General features: G+C 35.2%; 1 protein-coding gene across 21 annotated transcripts; it reads right to left on the bottom strand.

Moving 5' to 3' along the window:
- Positions 1-1,681: 1,681 nt before the first annotated feature.
- LOC136233577 (uncharacterized) lies at positions 1,682-6,254 on the bottom strand. 21 transcript variants are annotated; one of them, XM_066023297.1, is made up of 15 exons: positions 6,124-6,254; positions 5,924-5,978; positions 5,687-5,769; positions 5,541-5,599; positions 5,144-5,187; positions 4,829-5,031; positions 4,350-4,477; positions 4,080-4,249; positions 3,930-4,005; positions 3,267-3,371; positions 2,997-3,184; positions 2,780-2,821; positions 2,474-2,685; positions 2,249-2,356; positions 1,682-2,146 (listed from the first exon to the last, which is right to left on the bottom strand). In XM_066023297.1, the coding sequence occupies exons 1-6, from the start codon at positions 6,210-6,212 to the stop codon at positions 4,960-4,962; spliced, it is 402 nt and encodes a 133-aa protein (XP_065879369.1). In that variant the 5' UTR covers positions 6,213-6,254; the 3' UTR covers positions 1,682-2,146; positions 2,249-2,356; positions 2,474-2,685; positions 2,780-2,821; positions 2,997-3,184; positions 3,267-3,371; positions 3,930-4,005; positions 4,080-4,249; positions 4,350-4,477; positions 4,829-4,959. The 21 variants fall into 21 exon arrangements, 19 of the variants coding, with proteins under 19 accessions (XP_065879369.1, XP_065879368.1, XP_065879367.1 ...); XM_066023296.1 differs by having other exon boundaries at positions 4,350-4,474; XM_066023295.1 differs by having other exon boundaries at positions 4,350-4,464.
- Positions 6,255-17,661: the final 11,407 nt, after the last annotated feature.

Below are 17,661 nucleotides of genomic sequence, written 5' to 3'. Positions count from 1 at the left end.
TATAACCAACATTGATAAGCATACCAGAATCAATATCTTAGAAAAAAATGGTCAATAGTCCAGAGTAAAGTAGAATTTTGATCAGTTTTAAGAGAAAGATCAATAAATAATTATCGAATTTTAAATCATTTTATTTTGTACAGATCAAATTTAGCAAGGACAAACTTTAACAACTTCTATACTTTCCTTTGATACTCGAAAAGAACATTTGATCTGTACAAAATGAAATGATTTAAAAACCGAATAATTATTTATTGATCTTTTCTTTCTCCTAAAAATGATCAAAATTCTACTTTACCCTTGACTATTGACCATACTTTCTAAGATATTGATTCTGATATGCTTATCAATGTTGGTCATAAAACTTTCATCTAACACCTCATATGCTAATGTAACTTAATGTTGATTTCCATTCTTCTATGATCATCGTCAATCTTAACAGCCCACAAAATAGTCGGTACAGGATGCGGTAGGAGAATTAGATTACAAGTTCTGAGAACAATTTGATAAATTTTGATGATTAATGGTAGTTTTCGAATTTTTTAGTCTTTTTGAGGTTCCGTTTTTTGCTTTTTCTAAGCCTATTTTGGGTAGTAAGGGCCATCCAGCAAGAATCACTGTTGCCCAATGACATTGCCATTTTTTGCTAAATTCATTCATTTCGGCCTCCGATTACACCTTTGAGAAAGCTTCTTTTTTCATTTTTTCAGTTTTTTACCTTAATTTTCCTTAGTATTATTTGAGCAATACAAGTAAAGAAACTCTTAATCTGTAAATTGGACAAGAGGTTCTCTGTTGTTGCAGAAAATTCAGATAAATAAAATGAAGAAAGCACTTATTGTTGTCACTCTGAATCTAATTAACCTTACATAACATTAGGGTTCAATTTCTTACTTGTATAGCTAAGCTTCAATACACATAAATGTATTAAACACAAAAATATTCATTTAGACCATATAAACACTACAAAAAAAAGGTATTTACCGACGAAATTTTTCTACTGTAGCGACGGTTTTAACCGTCGCTACAAATAGTACCGACGGTTTTTGTAACCGTCGGAAAAGTGTTGTTATTGCAGCTGTTGCTACTTTACCGACGGTTTTACAAAGGCGCCGGGGTAAGGTTTTTCAGTAGGGGCGCTTTTCTACACGCGGTTTAAACCGCCTCTAGCATCCATTTTCATTTAAAAAAAATACCGACTGAAATTCAGTCGGTAATCCGTCGCTAAAATTTTAGTAACCAAATATAAATTTACCGACGAAATTTCTGTCGAAATTCATATCAATTATTTTGGGATTGCAGCCTCAATCTGAGGAAGCAAACACGTTATTACAATTTACATCATGTCAATAACAAATGATCAATTACAACTGTATGCTTGGTGAGAAAGCTTCTTTTTTCATTTTTTCAGTTTTTTACCTTAATTTTCCTTAGTACAAGAGGTTCTCTGTTGCAGAAAATTCAGATAAATAAAATGAAGAAAGCAGTTATTGTTGTCACTCTGAATCTAATTAACCTTACATAACATTAGGGTTCAATTTCTTACTTGCATAGCTAAGCTTCAATACACATAAATGTATTAAACACAAAAATATTCATTTAGACCATATAAACACTACAAAAAAAAAGGTATTTACCGACGAAATTTTTCTACTGTAGCGACGGTTTTAACCGTCGCTACAAATAGTACCGACGGTTTTTGTAACCGTCGGAAAAGTGTTGTTATTGCAGCTGTTGCTACTTTACCGACGGTTTTACAAAGGCGCCGGGGTAAGGTTTTTCAGTAGGGGCGCTTTTCTACACGCGGTTTAAACCGCCTCTAGCATCCATTTTCATTTAAAAAAAATACCGACTGAAATTCAGTCGGTAATCCGTCGCTAAAATTTTAGTAACCAAATATAAATTTACCGACGAAATTTCTGTCGAAATTCATATCAATTATTTTGGGATTGCAGCCTCAATCTGAGGAAGCAAACACGTTATTACAATTTACATCATGTCAATAACAAATGATCAATTACAACAGTATGCTTGGTGGATCCATCATCGAGAACCCACTCCTCCAGTGTCTTGGTGCGAGATACTAGTCTATCGGAGTGGAAATTTGTCGCCGAGCCACCCGAAAAAGAGCTGGCCAGCCAAAGTTCTACAGAGTGCAACAGCATTGACAGATATTCTCAAAATTATAACTAAAATTAACAAAATCTGGAAACATAACCAAAAGTAGTTCAATAACATAGAAATCCACCTAAATTTATTTGTTGACTATGAGTAAGTTTCCACTGAGCTCCTTGAACAACAGCATTAGCATCGTCATTTCCATAAAGACTCAGAAAAATAGTTTCAGCATTTCAGCCTACAAAATCTCATAAAAAATAGGCTTAATAAATAAAGACTCGGAAAGTAGGAGAATTAGACTAAGTTTCATATAAGAATGTCAGTTTAAATTGTAACAATCAACAAATCAACTCACCATGAGTACTCCAAGATGGTCATTTCCATAACTTTCTACATTGACATTTGCTTCCTCCTCACCTGGCTAGTAAGTTGATCAGCCATGAAAAAGTCGACCATTAGAACCTTATAAAATGAAGAGTAGACTATGTTGCGAAGAACACGAAGGAAGCAGTAACTAGTAGGTCGATAAAAGAAGTCAAAAGGGCAAATGAGCAAGGCCAAGAAAATCTGGAAAAATGATTGAAAATGTATGATTAATTAAGCACAAGTTTAAGTGATGAAATTGAAAATGAGGATAAATTAAGGAAGAATATATACTTACAAGGAGGAGGATTCCAGGAATGGCATCAATATGGTTCAAGGCCTGCAGCAATTCCATATTGTAATTAGTCGAAAACTCGAAATGTGCATACTTTTTAATGTTGAAATGACATAAATTGGGTGAAAAATCACAATGGAAATGTAGTAGATGGCCTTATTCTTCAAGATTAAATCATCTCTGAGCCACAAGTCTAAAACCACTACTTTATTTTAACTACCTGCTTAAAAATAGTGCTTGTCCCAGATCCAATGTATCCAACTAATAGAATCTTTAGAAGTGTTCTCTGTGCTCAAGATAGTCAGGGAAAATTCTACTTGTCATACTGCTAAATTGTTCTCCAGAAACATTTGATGATTTAGAAGGAACATGTAGTGATAAGAAAGTGCAAACCAGCTTCATTCCCACCTGAAAAGCAACCCAACGATCAATGAATGCCAAAATACGGATGACATTATTTCAGTGTTGTACATTCACATATGACACATACCTTGCCTCAAATGTAACCTTTAGTGTTCTTCTGCCCCTCTTCTTGATATGATCCACCCTCATTCACACAAAAGTGTGGGTTCCCAGCACATTGAACTCCTGCTAGCTGCAATGTTGAATAGAAAAACAGACATAAGTTTGTGAAGTGTCAGAGCGCCTGGATACCCTAGAATGCTTAATAAAGCTTATACTCATTTGAGAGACTAACACCTAGAATGCTTCTAAAAACATGATTAGAATGACAAATAATTCAAAATATTTTTCTCTCTTTCATTTCAGGTCTAAAGTATGACAGTCATAAGCCAATCTAATTGGAAATAAGAGCAGCAAGTTCAACTCTGCTAGTAGCATGTATAATATCAAAGTGAGACTTTACCATGATATCATTCCACATAATATGTATATTTTCTGTAAAACAACAAGCTAAACAGGTTGAATGATGAGGTAACATGTTCATAATCAGTGAAGATGTTCACTATCAATAACAACAATGAAAGATATAATAAACTGAAGCCAAAAGCAGAGTGAGGGCAAACAGCATACCAAGTGTAGCCATAACAGGGTATTTGTAAATATTTATGTTTTTCATAGAAACATGAGTGAACCAAACATCCTTTTAACATAAGATTCAAATTCAGGTTTAGGGTTTAATTCTTGGTCGTACAGAATCTGTTTAGCGAGATGAGTATCAATAGCTATCAGTTGAGGTTTTGGACCTAGCCACTGCACAAAGTTCTTTCCTGCATCCAATAAGCCCCAATTAAGACCAAAGATTATAACTTAATTGCCTTAATTAACAGCAAAAAGAAGTTACCCTATTGCTTGGTCCATAGTAAAAATGAGGCTGAACTTCATAAAATACTTGATGATCTGATAATTCCATGGAAGTGGCCATAGCTCCTTTCCAATTTTAACAATATCCTTGGGGTGTGCATGGAAGAAATTGTAAGAAGGTCCTTTTATGCCACCTGCTCTTAGTTCTCTCTGTAATCATAATAATTAGAATTCTTGTGTTACAAATGGCAAATTCTAAAATTGCAAAATATAAGAAACGTTAGTTCTACTATATAAACTATACCATTACCTTTTGATTAACCTTCAGAATAAACCTTGCATTGAATAGGGTCTAGCCCCAGTTGGGCTTCTCATAGACGCTCGGTATCCCCACACTTGCTTTCGAAAAGCCAACGCCCAATGTCCTGCATGCAGCTACTGAGACCAATAAATCACGAGGATTGAGAAGTTATGTTTTGTGCAATCAGAGTTACTCTAAAAAAAGGAAATAAGAAGAATAGAGATAAGATGAAGAAGAATAAAATCGATAAGAACAAAAAGAAAGCAAAAAAAAAAAGGAAAACTGAAAATCTGAAACCTAATTGAAACAACCTGAAAGAACATTGACTATGAGAGAGAAAGAGAGAAAGAGAGGATTGAAGACAAAATGAAGAAACCTGAATAGTGAAATTCTATTTAGGTTTTGTGAAATCAGAGTTTTAATCCACAAAAAGAACAGTTACGAAGAAGAAAACGATAGAGAAAAAGAATAAGAACGATAATTCATACCTCCTGCAGACATGAATCGAATGGGTGGTGAAATCCATAGAGCGATTTGAACCTGGCGAAGGAAGCTGGCGAAGATTATTAATCGACTCATTCCAAAGATCGAGAGAGAGAGAGAAGGAAGTTGGCGAAGATTAGTTGTATTCCATATCACTTGGACAAACTATGGGCTGCCCTATACTAATACTAATAAGCTGTAAGCTTTGCTGGAAAATCAGAAAATAAACAATATCAGTAAGCTAAACAAGAAAGAACAGAATTAAAAAAAGAAATAAACACAAAAATGAGATACTCAGCATCTATATCTAGAAACATTACCTGTCTATAAACTAAAGGATCTCCACATGATTTTTGGAGTTCAACTACATGTAGATATGGACTAATTTAAAAACAGCTGGTACAATTTGAAAGATATCTACAAGTCAAACATTTGGACTAATTTATACAAGATATCTACAAGTTCTACATGGCAAAGGGTCCTTGATTAGACAGGCATTAGTATGCATTACCAACTTCAATTCATAAAAAAAATATTTCAACAACAATTAAAGGCTGAATACATCAACAACAATTATTCCTATGTGGCAGTGTAAGAGGAGATTGTTGAAGCAAGCATCACTTTAACCAATGTAAGAGGAGATTTGTACAAGTTGAAGTGAGTATCACTTTAACCAAATTTAAGCAGCTAATAGTTCATTTCAGGAGGGAATTTTACCTTCATTTTGAATTGGGATTGAAAAGGCTTGACCTAGAAGTGAGAAGTCCTCAATTTGACTATTCGAGAACAAGAAAAAAAAAGAATGGACAAACAAACGTAAACAAATTCAAAGAAAGTGATAGAAATACACAGCAACAACTCACCATGTATCCCCAATTCCAATGCTTAAAATTCCAGCAAACAAACAGAGCAAGAGGTCGATCATTAACATATCTAGAACTTGAACCTACAGAAGAAACTAATCAGCCAAGCTCAGGAAGTAGGGAAATCGATCTACAAATAAGAAAAGGCAGAAACCTAGATAGCGAAGAAAACAAACAAATTCGAAAAAACAATTGAAAAAGAGAAAAAAGAAAGTATAAATAGAGATTCAGACTTACCCTTGATCTAGGTTCCTGAAGAAGCACCGTGAAGAACCCAAAGCTCAGAAAGGATCTACAACAATCAAACGCGCATACAACGATCTCAAAAAATCAAACGATAAAGAACAAGTGTCTAACGAAAATATTTCAGAACACATAACAATAAAATTCAGCCTAATTATAATTTGAGACTAACGATGGGCGATCGGAAGTCTAACCTTGGGCGGACGGACTCAATTGGAGACTGCGATATACGAGATGTGCAGAACCAAAGTTTGACGAACGATAATTTCAGATTGCGCGACATAGGAGATGTGAAGAACGAGAGACTGTGGATTTAGGAATTAGGGATTACAAGTATAGGTAAGTTGTGGATTAGTCTAGCCCAATTAATATTTTGGGCTTTTTTAGTTGAGCCCATGAGACAGTTTATAAAACTGTTGCTATAAAAGTGTTGTTAAAGGCCTGTTTTTTTGTAGTGAAAGAATTTTCGAAAAATTCTCATGAAAGATGGAACGAAGTATCCTTGATGTTGTCCCTTATAAACATGATCAAATGATACATATGTGAAAGAGTATGAATGATCAGCATACTAAGTCTCGAATATAGGGGTTTATGCTTGGAGGATAACATGCCGAAAACAGCAGCTGCTGTAAGTAAATCTCTAAATAGAAGAATAGATATAGCTTGAATTAAACAGATGATAAATTTGGTCTAAGTTATTCTAAGGCTATGACATAGAGATGATTGAGAAATCTACGAAGTCGAATAGCTAGTTGTACCTATGAGTATGTAATATAAAGAACTAAGTCAATCACGAGCCATCTTCATTTTCCTATCAGAAGCAGCGACATCAGTCCTATCAGAAGCAGCCACATCAGTCCTACCACCTTTGCTTCACTCACTCCAGCAGGTTGATCTGGAAAATACAAAACCTTGGCCAACTCACATTATAAAAAATATTAAGGGCCTCAAAATCCCACACTACTGTTAATGTTCATTGTTGTGAATATATTTAGACCATAGCACATTTAGGACAAATTATATTTTATTTGTTGGTCTTTCAACAACTAGGCTCTGCGGCCTACCGACACAAGACTTTCAACTTCAAGACTAAGAATTCGACCATTCCAAATAGAATCATTGCATGTTCCAACCTTAGCAAAACTTTTCTCTCTAAGATCATATGAAACTATATTACTCATTATACCAACATTAAGTAGAATCTTATCTCCTCTCTTTGAATACCCAATGACATTCACACATAGAAACCAAGATATGTCAAAAAATAAGGGATTTACAACAGAGTATAACTTTGTCCAAGTAAATTGATTAACCCCATCATTCTTCCTCATAGAAATAGCTGATGCAAAGGCATCCTCCTAAAATATGTAATTACCTTAAAACTCTATCAGTTGAATTGAAAGATAAAACAGGTTGAGGAACTAAGGAGAATGTCTCATTTCTCATATTAAATGCCACAACCTCTGAATTGGATAACCAATGTAGACTACCATCAGTGAAGTAACCCATTTCACAAAGATACACATTCCTATCTATTCTGTATCCGAGGGAAGGGGGATTCTGAATCCTTCTCCAAATATTTGATTTAAACCCATAAATCCAAAATTGAACTTCAATATCAAGTTTTCGCTTGACATATACCCTTAAAAACCCTTTGTACTCATCAATAGCGTCATCATAACCCAAACCTGGCCCATTTAAGTAATAAAATTGATCATTAGCTGGGTCTTCCAAAGGCCAATCAGGAAGATCCTTACACCGGCGAGTGGATGGATTCCACAGGGACAGTTCTAATTTAGGTTGGTACAATGAACTTTGATTCAAGAGAACCAAACCTTTATAGTAACCATAGACATTCTTCAATGAGGATGAGACTTGTTTTTCTATGCCTATAATATCTTCTTGAAGCTCGACATTCACATCACAAACATGAAAATTGTTATTCAATTGGTCTGATAAAATCACAAACATGAAGTTTGCGGAGATTTAAGTTTTGAGAAGACTTGCTTAGATGAGAACTGATAAAATCAGGGCTATCAATGACAGGGCATAAAGATTTTGAAACACATCTGAAACACAGGAGGGACTTCACGGGCAACCACATAAGTATTTCGATGATCAACTCGCTTGAGAGTTGTGCCATTGCTGCCGCTCACTCTAATCAGAAAATGAGTGTGAACAATTAGGGTTAAAAAAGAATTACAAAAACTACAATTAAGGTGCAAAAATATTCTAACGTTTTGGGTCATAAGCAATTTTATCCCAAGGTCTAAAATGGTGCAATTTTATCCTAACGTTGGAAACCAAGAGCAATTTTACCCATAACGTTGATAAATTTGGTCAATTTCATAAATAATTTATCAAACGGTCTCGGTCATGGATTTTTGCGTCAAATCACAAACATATGTTGGGATGTGAAAAAAAATATAAAAAAGTATAGTTTTTTGTACAAATTAGACAAAAAATTCAAAAAATTCACCAAATTTATAATATTAATCTCCAATTCTACTATTAAATTATAAAAAACTTGAAATCCTTTTTTATAATATTAATCTCCAATTGTTGCAGAATAAAGAAAAAAATATTTGTGTTTTATAATAGTGTCGAAAATCTCGACCCAAATTATCAACTTTATGAGTAAAATTGCTGTCGACGTTAGGGGTAAAATTCCACAATTTTAGACGTTATGGGTAAAATTGCTCCTAACCGAAAATGTTATCGGTATTTTTGGACCTTAACCCCAAAAACTATATTCAAAATGTTATACGGAACAATTTGGATTGATTACAGTCAAAATGAGTTATTGTACTACGTGGATATATGGATAAGATACAAAATGTCTCAAAGTTTTGGAAAAGTATCATTTTACCTTGAATATTTATGAAATGTACCAATTTAAGCCTGAATAATGCAACTTGACACCTCAATTTTTGTGAAATGGTACCAATTACCCCAAATTTCGTTACCAATGGCTAAATTGGTACTATTCCACAAACGTAAAGGTAAAATGATGTTATTTTGCACATTAGAGCTAAATTGGTATTTCTCCATAAACTTTAAGGTCATTTTGATATATCATCCCAATTGCTTATAAGCCTCCGAACTTGTTGTAGGACCTTAAATACTATGGATGATTCACCAGCCACTGTTTATACCTCAAATATTAGAATTCAAATAACATGGTTTTGTAGTTACCAATCATCAATAAAATTTAATTAAACCTATAAACAAATGGTTCATGTAAAGAAACCATAGTTGGTAAAAGTTAATTACAAAAATACCCTCCCAAATCTCATATATAAACAAAATGATTTATGGAGAGAAACTCTAGCTTCTCAAATCTCATATATCTGTAACCACAACAGCTCTTCACCAACATTGTCTTCTTTAGTCAAGAAAGTCTCTTTTATTCAATATCTTTGTCAATCACATTCATATTCAACATTTACTTAAAAAGAATGAACCAATTCTCTATCTCATTCATCAATTGAACAATAGCTTTCACTTGGAGAAAAGTCGTTGCTCTGCCTGTGCTCTTCCTGGAAGTGTATGTATATTCATTCTCATTATTTGTATATATGTTAATTTGATGCACTTATTTTTAGTTTGTTTTCTAATCTAGCAAAGCTCTAATTTGAGTTTATACATATAATGCTTTAGGGAATTTGTTTTTTTGCCTTATGAAGTTTCTGAAGTTTCTAATCTAGCAAAGCTCCAATTGGAGGCTATCTTTAGAGTCCAGTAATCTTGAAGGCACCTTCTGGTCAAAAATGGAAAGTTGATATTGCAGAAAGTGAGGGCGGGTTTTGACTACAAAATGGATGGCGAGAATTCGCTGAATTTCACTCACTTGATCATGTATATGTTAAGTACCGTGTCTTCTTGTTTGAAGTAGTCTTTGCGGATAACAATAAGTGTTAAGTAACGTATCTTCTTGTTTGAAGTAGTCTTTGCTGTTAACAATAAGTTCCTAGAAACTAGGAATAAGTTAGAGTTTGATTTGGTCTTTGCTGTAATCACGTTTCCTGTATATGTGGGATACGTTAGTTTCTGTTTTTGGATTTCTGTTCACTGTAAAGCTATTTAAAGCTTCCTCAGTTTACATTCTAAATAACAAATACTTTTTGCATTGCGTTGCAATTTGTCTATTGTGTTCAATATTTATCATTTGGTATCAGAGCCAGAACAGGCCTGATTGAGAGAGAAGAGTGTGAGAGAAACACGAGAGAAGAGTGTGAAGAGATGGCAGAAAGCAACAATAATGGTTTTGTGTAACCAGCTATCCCAAAATTTGATGGCTTCTATGAACATTGGGCAAAATTGATGGAGAATTTCCTTCGAGCAAAGGAATTCTGGAGCCTAGTAGAAGACGGAATAACAGAGATTCCAACAGGAAGAGAGCCATCAGAAGCAGAGTCTAAAGTTATTGCAGAACAGCAATTGAAAGACAAGAAGGTGAAGAATTATCTCTATCAAGCCATTGACAGAGAAATTATGGAAACCATTCTGAACGATGATACATCCAAGCAGATTTGGGACTCGATGAAGCAGAAATTTAAAGGGACAACAAGGGTTAAAAGAGCACAACTTCAAACCCTAAAAACTGAATTCGAAATTCTGAAGATGAAAGAAGGGGAAAGTGTCAATGCCTATTTTGGAAGAACACTCTCAATTGCCAAAAGGATGAAATCATGTGGTGAAAGTCTCAAAGAAGCTGATATCACAGGAAAGATTCTTCGATCCTTAGTTCCAAAATTCAACTATGTGGTATGTTCAATTGAAGAATCAAATAATGTTGATGTTTTAACTGTGGATGAACTCCAAAGCAGCCTTTTAATTCACGGACAAAGGATGAAAGGATCTGTAGAAGAAGATCAAGTATTGAAAGTTACATATGAAGACCGAAGTGGACGAGGCAGAGGCACGTTTAGAGGTCGAGGAAGAGGCAGAGGCAGATCATTCTTTGACAAATCTGCTATTGAATGCTATAAATGTCACAATTTGGGACATTTTCAGCATGAATGTCAAAATTCAGAGAAACGGGCTCACTATGCTGAGATTGATGATGAAGATGAGATGTTGTTAATGGCGCAAGTTGATCTCAAGCAAGACAAAAGGAAAGGGATCTGGTTTCTTGATTCTGGATGTTCGAACCACATGTCAGGAAACAAAGAGTGGTTCACACGACTTGATGAAGTGTTTAAGCATTCTGTTAAACTTGGGAATGATTCCAAGCTGATGGTGATGGGGAAAGGGAGTATCAAGCTCGAAGTTGGAGGCCAAATCCAAATTGTGAGTGATGTTTTTTATGTACCTGAATTGCGTAATAACCTGCTGAGTATAGGTCAATTACAAGAACGAGGAATCACCATTCTTATCAAACATGGAGTGTGCAAGTTATATCATCCGACCCATGGTGTTATAATGAAAAGCGAAATGACAGCAAACAAAATGTTTTTAGTTATTGCAAACATTCTTATGAAATCACCTTCTTGCGTCAACGCACAAATTGAAGAATCGAGTGAAATTTGGCATCAAAGATTTGGGCATCTGAGCTATACAAATCTAGCATTGCTGCACAACAAAGAGATGGTTCGAGGGCTGCCAAACATCAAAACCCCAACAAAAAAATGTACAAGTTGCATGATGGGAAAACAACACAGAGTAGCCATTTCAAAGAAGAGTAATTGGAGAGCCACAAAGAAATTACAGCTCATACACTCAGACATTTGCGGTCCTATTTCGCCTGCCTCCTACAGTCAAAAGAGGTACATATTAACATTCATAGATGACTTTAGTCGAAAGCTGTGGGTTTATTTTCTGAACGAAAAGAGTGAAGCTTTTGTGACTTTCAAAATGTTAAAATAATGGTGGAGAAAGATTGTGGTCTATCAATGTGCAGCTTAAGAACAGATAGAGGAGGAGAATTCAACTCCAAAGAATTTTCAGAATTTTGCAAAACACAAGGCATAAAAAGACAGCTTACTACGGTGTATACACCTCAACAAAACGGAGTTGCGGAGCGTAAAAACCGTACAATCCTCAATATGGTGAGATGCTTGCTTGAAGAAAAACAAATGCCCAAAATGCTTTGGCCAGATGCTGCGAAGTGGACATGTCACATTCTCAATCGGAGTCCCACTGCCTCTGTGAAAAATAAAACTCCAGAAGAATGTTGGAGCGATTTGAAACCTAACATTGAATATTTCAGGGTCTTTGGCTGCATTGGAAATGTTCATGTACCTGATGCAAAGAGATTGAAGTTAGATGCAAAAAGTCAGAAATTAGTCCTAATCGGCTATAGTGTGGAGTCCAAAGGATATAAGCTGATTAATCCTTTCACAAAGAAAGTAACCATCGGCAGAGATGTCATCTTTGAAGAAGATGAAAGATGGGATTGGGCAAAAACAAAAGAGGAGACTACTGATGTACTTGATTGGGGAGAAGAATATGAAGAAGCCCACAATCAAGGAGATGAAAGTGAAGAAGAAGCAGATTTAGATGAAGAAAATACAGAAGATGTAGATGAAGACATCACCTCCAATGACGCAGAAAATTCAAGCTCCAACAGTGATGTTCCAAATTCAGCAAGTTCCAGCTTTAACTCACTGGATTCCAGCCCCAACAATACCTCTAATTCATCTTTCTCAATTAGAGAACGAAGAGCTCCTGCCTACTTAGAAGATTACACAAGTGGAGAAGGATTCTCTGAAGATGAGGTACAAAACTTTGCTCTATGTATATCTGCTGATCCCATTTTCTATGAACAAGCAGCAAAATTGAAGAAATGGAGGGATGCAACGGATCTTGAAATCGAAGCAATAAAGAAAAATCAAACTTGGGAACTTGTAAAGGCTCCTTTGGAAGTGAAGGTGATAGGTGTCAAATGGGTGTATCGAACCAAGCTGAACGAAAATGGAAAGATTGACAAATGTAAAGCACACCTCGTGGCAAAAGGGTATGCTCAAGAAAAGGGAATTGACTACAATGAGGTCTTTGCACCAGTAGCACGATGGGATACTATTCGCATGGTAATTGCAGTAGCAGCGAAAAATGGTTGGAAGCTGTTTCAACTAGACATTAAAAGCGCATTTCTGCATGGAGAACTCAAAGAAGACGTCTACGTCGCTGAGCCATAAGGCTATGAAGTTAAGGGAGAGAAGAACAAAGTATACAAACTAAACAAAGCTCTTTATGGCTTAAAGCAAGCTCCAAGGGCATGGTTTAGTAGAATTGAAGGATACTTCGTCAAAGAAGGGTTCGAAAGAAGCTGCTGTGATCCTACCTTGTTTGTAAAACAGGAGAACAACAAGATTCTAATTATAAGTCTCTATGTTGATGATCTTGTTTTTACAGGCAATGATTTGATTATGATACAAAATTTCAAAAACTCTATGAAGAATGAGTTCGAGATGACTGATCTAGGAGAAATGAAGTATTTCTTGGGAGTGGAAGTTCATCAAGGAGTAAATGGCATTTTCATCAGCCAGAAGAAATATGCCAGTGAAATGCTTGAAAAATTCGGGATGAAAGGGTGCAATGGAGCCAGAAATCCAATTGTTCCAGGAAACAAACTATCAAAGGAGGAGGAAGGCACTCAAGTAAATGGAACCTTGTTCAAGCAGATTGTTGGAAGCTTGCTATATATGACTGTCACAAGACCAGATTTGATGTACAGTGTATGTCTCATAAGCAGATTTATGTCAAAACCAATGGAGATACATATGTTAGCAGCTAAGAGAATCTTGAGATATATTCAAAGTACTGCTGATTTTGGCATTGTTTACAAACGAGGCTGCACAACTGAGTTAATGGCATATACGGACAGTGATTATGCTGGTGATATAGATGATCGAAAGAGTACATCAGGATATGCTTTCGTATTAAGTGGAGGAGCTGTAGCTTGGGCGTCCAAGAAGCAACCTGTAGTGAGTCTGTCAACTACAGAGGCAGAATATATAGCTGCTGCCTCATGTGCGTGTCAATGTGTCTGGATGCAGAGAATTCTGAAACAAATTAAAGGTACAAAAATTGACTATGTGAAGGTTCTCTGTGACAATTCTTCTACTATTAAACTTGCAAAGAATCTGATACTTCATGGGAGAAGCAAACATATTGATGTACGATTTCATTTTTTAAAAAATCTTGTAAATGATAGGTCAATTAAAATGGAATATTGTGGCACGAATGAGCAAGTTGCAAATATCATGACAAAACCGTTAAAGCTTGATGAATTTGAGAAGCTTAGAGAAGCACTTGGTGTTCGAAGTAGCTTGGGTATAAACTAACTTGCTGTAAGCAAGTTTAGTTTAGGGGAGAGTTTTGTTAAGTAACGTGTCTTCTTGTTTGAAGTAGTCTTTGCTGTTAACAATAAGTGTTAAGTAACGTGTCTTCTTGTTTGAAGTAGTCTTTGCTGTTAACAATAAGTTCCTAGAAACTAGGAATAAGTTAGAGTTTGATTTGGTCTTTGCTGTAATCACGTTTCCTGTATATGTGGGATACGTTAGTTTCTGTTTTTGGATTTCTGTTCACTATAAAGCTATTTAAAGCTTCCTCAGTTTACATTCTAAATAACAAATACTTTTTGCATTGCGTTGCAATTTGTCTATTGTGTTCAATATTTATCAGTATATTTGAATATGATAAGTATATTACGCTAATGTTGACCAGCAACAATTTCAAGAGCTAGATATTGTAGCTATTGAATCAGAAATTGACGTTTCTGATGAAATCTTGCCAACAAGCGCTAATCTTGATGAACAATTCGAAAAGGCTTAGAATTTTGCAACAACATTTAACGCAAATGATCAGGTTGAAGGTACGTTATTTTCATTCTTATAACCAGAAGGTTAGGTCATATTCTTATAACGCAAATGATTTTCTTTGTTTGTCGAACCAGGGATACAAATGGAAAATAAGACTTTCATAACCAACAAAAAGCTGATAAAGGAAGAACAAAGAAGGTTGTTGAAAGATCAATGTCAAATTTTCAATCCGAAAATCCTTCATTCGTGATTATAATGCAGCCATCTTATGGGCCATTGCTTTAAAATTTGACTAAGTAAATTTTAACATAGGCCCTGAAACTGCTGATATCATCCACTGTGTTTTTGTAACTGTCGGTCATGACTAAAAGGAGGATTAAAAGAAGTGCAAGTCATATGAAGCTGCTAAACGTTCTTACTCTACATTAGTTGTTTGTCAGCAGAAATACTTCGGTTTCTTGCTGAACTTGCTGCTGCACTTTATGACTTCTCAGCTGATAGGTGCAATACACAAAGCTTGGGGATGGCAGATATGGCGTTGTCTATAAATGATGGTTATGGTTATGGGACCTAAGTGAAGTGGCAATCAAGAGGAAATACATAGGTCAACATAAGAACATTAATGAAGATAGTGCATATGAATTTGAACTGGTATACTTGTTAAGGCTTCAACACAAACATTTGTTGGACAAGGAACTGAAAGGCTTTTATTTTTTCGAATACATGCCAAATGAAACAAATCTATGTGTTTTCAGTTCCAATTTTACAAACTACACCTTAAAATGAAAAAACGTTGTTTTGAATTTTCATAATACCTTTAAGTTACATTTTTTAAGGTAGATATATTCAAATAGATGATGCAAGAAAACCTCGATAACCATTGAAAATGGTATTCCCCATATTTTGGTTCAGATTGGCGAAAGAAAAGCTGTCCTAGTGGATAAGATTGCACAATGCCCAAGGGATCAACCATAACTAGAGGAGAAAACACCTCATTTCTTATATTTAATCAGACCATATAAATGATTTTATCTTCTCTTTCGGTTACTGATAAGCTATATATATATAGCATTTACTGTGGTGACGCTCTTAGCCTGTTGGTTGAGAGCTTACCTATGATCCTAGAGGTCATTGATTCGAATCACATGGGTGGGGTGAGTTGAGGGTTTTCCTTTGTTTTTAATGTATTCCATAAAGTATTTGTGTAATTTTGGTGATGTAAAGACATGTGGCAAGCTACATACATTAACCATATTATTGACCAATATAATGTGTCTTTACATATGAAAAACCCTACTCATTTTTATGGTATAACTATTAACATGAACATGAATTGAATTGTAATAATTATAATAAAGGAAATGAAATTGAAAATTCAAACCACAAAATCGGAGCCATAATCGACTATCTCGGCGAGGCGTTGAATTGATGTTGGCTTGGAATTTACAAACACCACGATCTGTTGGCAAGGAAATGGGCTGACTTCGTTTGTGGTTTTCTGATTCGAGCGGATTGAACGTCGCACAAGTAATTAAAGTCAAGCAAAAATTTGGACTAAAGTTTGAACGACTCAGTATGAGAGCTTTTGGACATGGAATTTAGCAAAACAAAAGGCTAAAGTCAATTTCGAAAAATCAAGAATTAGTTTACGTAAAAATTAGAGAAATAAACGAACACTAGATGCTCGGGAACATGCAAATGAAAAAGGGGAAGATTGTATAAAATCTGAAACAGAAAAATTACATGATTTACGGTCAGAAGAATGACTTGTAAAATGGACTTCTGGATACAGAATCATCCAAAACAAATGGCTCACATGAAATTTAGAACCCCAATAACAAATGTTTATAAGAAGTAGAAAGCAAAGATGAACCGAATGTGAAAAAGCTGGATAGATTGTGTAAAAGAATTTGCAGTTCGTAAAATTGTTTTGGGTCAGAACCAGCAAAGCTCAATACAAGGTGCATTGCCTGATCAAGTAAACCCCCCATTACAAAAGCCTGACAAAACCTAGTCAATTTGTGCAGCTTCAGGATACACAAAGGTGGATTTTGGAGGCACCTCATGGCATGTCAAGGTCCATGCAACCAAATCGATTATCAGAGACGCCTTAAACTACACGCACCTCACTTCCTCAATCAAACATTATTCAACAGCATATGGTAAAGAGTACCAGCCAGACTAATGGCAGGTTCTCTAATAGGCCCCAGCAGCCATTATGAGATTGTCAGAAATGATTGTCAGAAATACCTGCACATATGAGATATGCAACTTAAATTCAAATCCACCATTATGTTGCGTCATTGCTCAAATAATTGTTGAAAAATTTTCATTATCGAACCAAGTTTGACCAAATCAACCCAAAATTGCTAACCCTGCCAACTGCTTGGTTATTTTTGTTCAAAAAATACCACAGGTACCAGATCTTAAAAACATGAAACTACATTGGATTTTTTTGAACTTATCTCTAATAAAAAATTCATCAATTTTTTTGAACTTTCCCAAACATACCCCAATCTTTCATCTTCCCCTCCCCTTTCATCTTCCTTACGGTTTCTCTTCCCCTTCTCATTCTAAGACCTTTGATTTTTCTCTCTTCCTTTATATTGCGAAATCTGTATACCAATTTCATCATCACCATGTCTTTCTCTTCTTACTTCCTCTTAGATTCCTAATCTTCCTATTTCTAGAAAATTAAGTCATGGTTCTTCATCTTCATGTCTTTTCTCGTCTCTCGGTTTTTTTCTTCTTGTGTGGATCGAAGAAATCATTATTCCACGTTATTTTGATTGTTTTCTGCGTTTATCATATGGTTATTGACCATGTTAATAGTAAAAGATGGAAAAAAATGTAAATATCTATTGTTTTCTCTTTATTTTTTTTTCCAGAAAATCACTTCGCAAAATTGGCTTTTGTGAAGGTCTGGCGAGGAAAAGAGGCTAAAACATATGATTTTACTTCGCGAAA

Source organism: Euphorbia lathyris, chromosome 6 (genome assembly GCF_963576675.1).
Source record: "Euphorbia lathyris chromosome 6, ddEupLath1.1, whole genome shotgun sequence".
NCBI lineage: Eukaryota > Viridiplantae > Streptophyta > Magnoliopsida > Malpighiales > Euphorbiaceae > Euphorbia > Euphorbia lathyris.
Note: the sequence above shows the minus strand (reverse complement) of the source record. Positions and strands in the feature narration are given on the sequence as shown.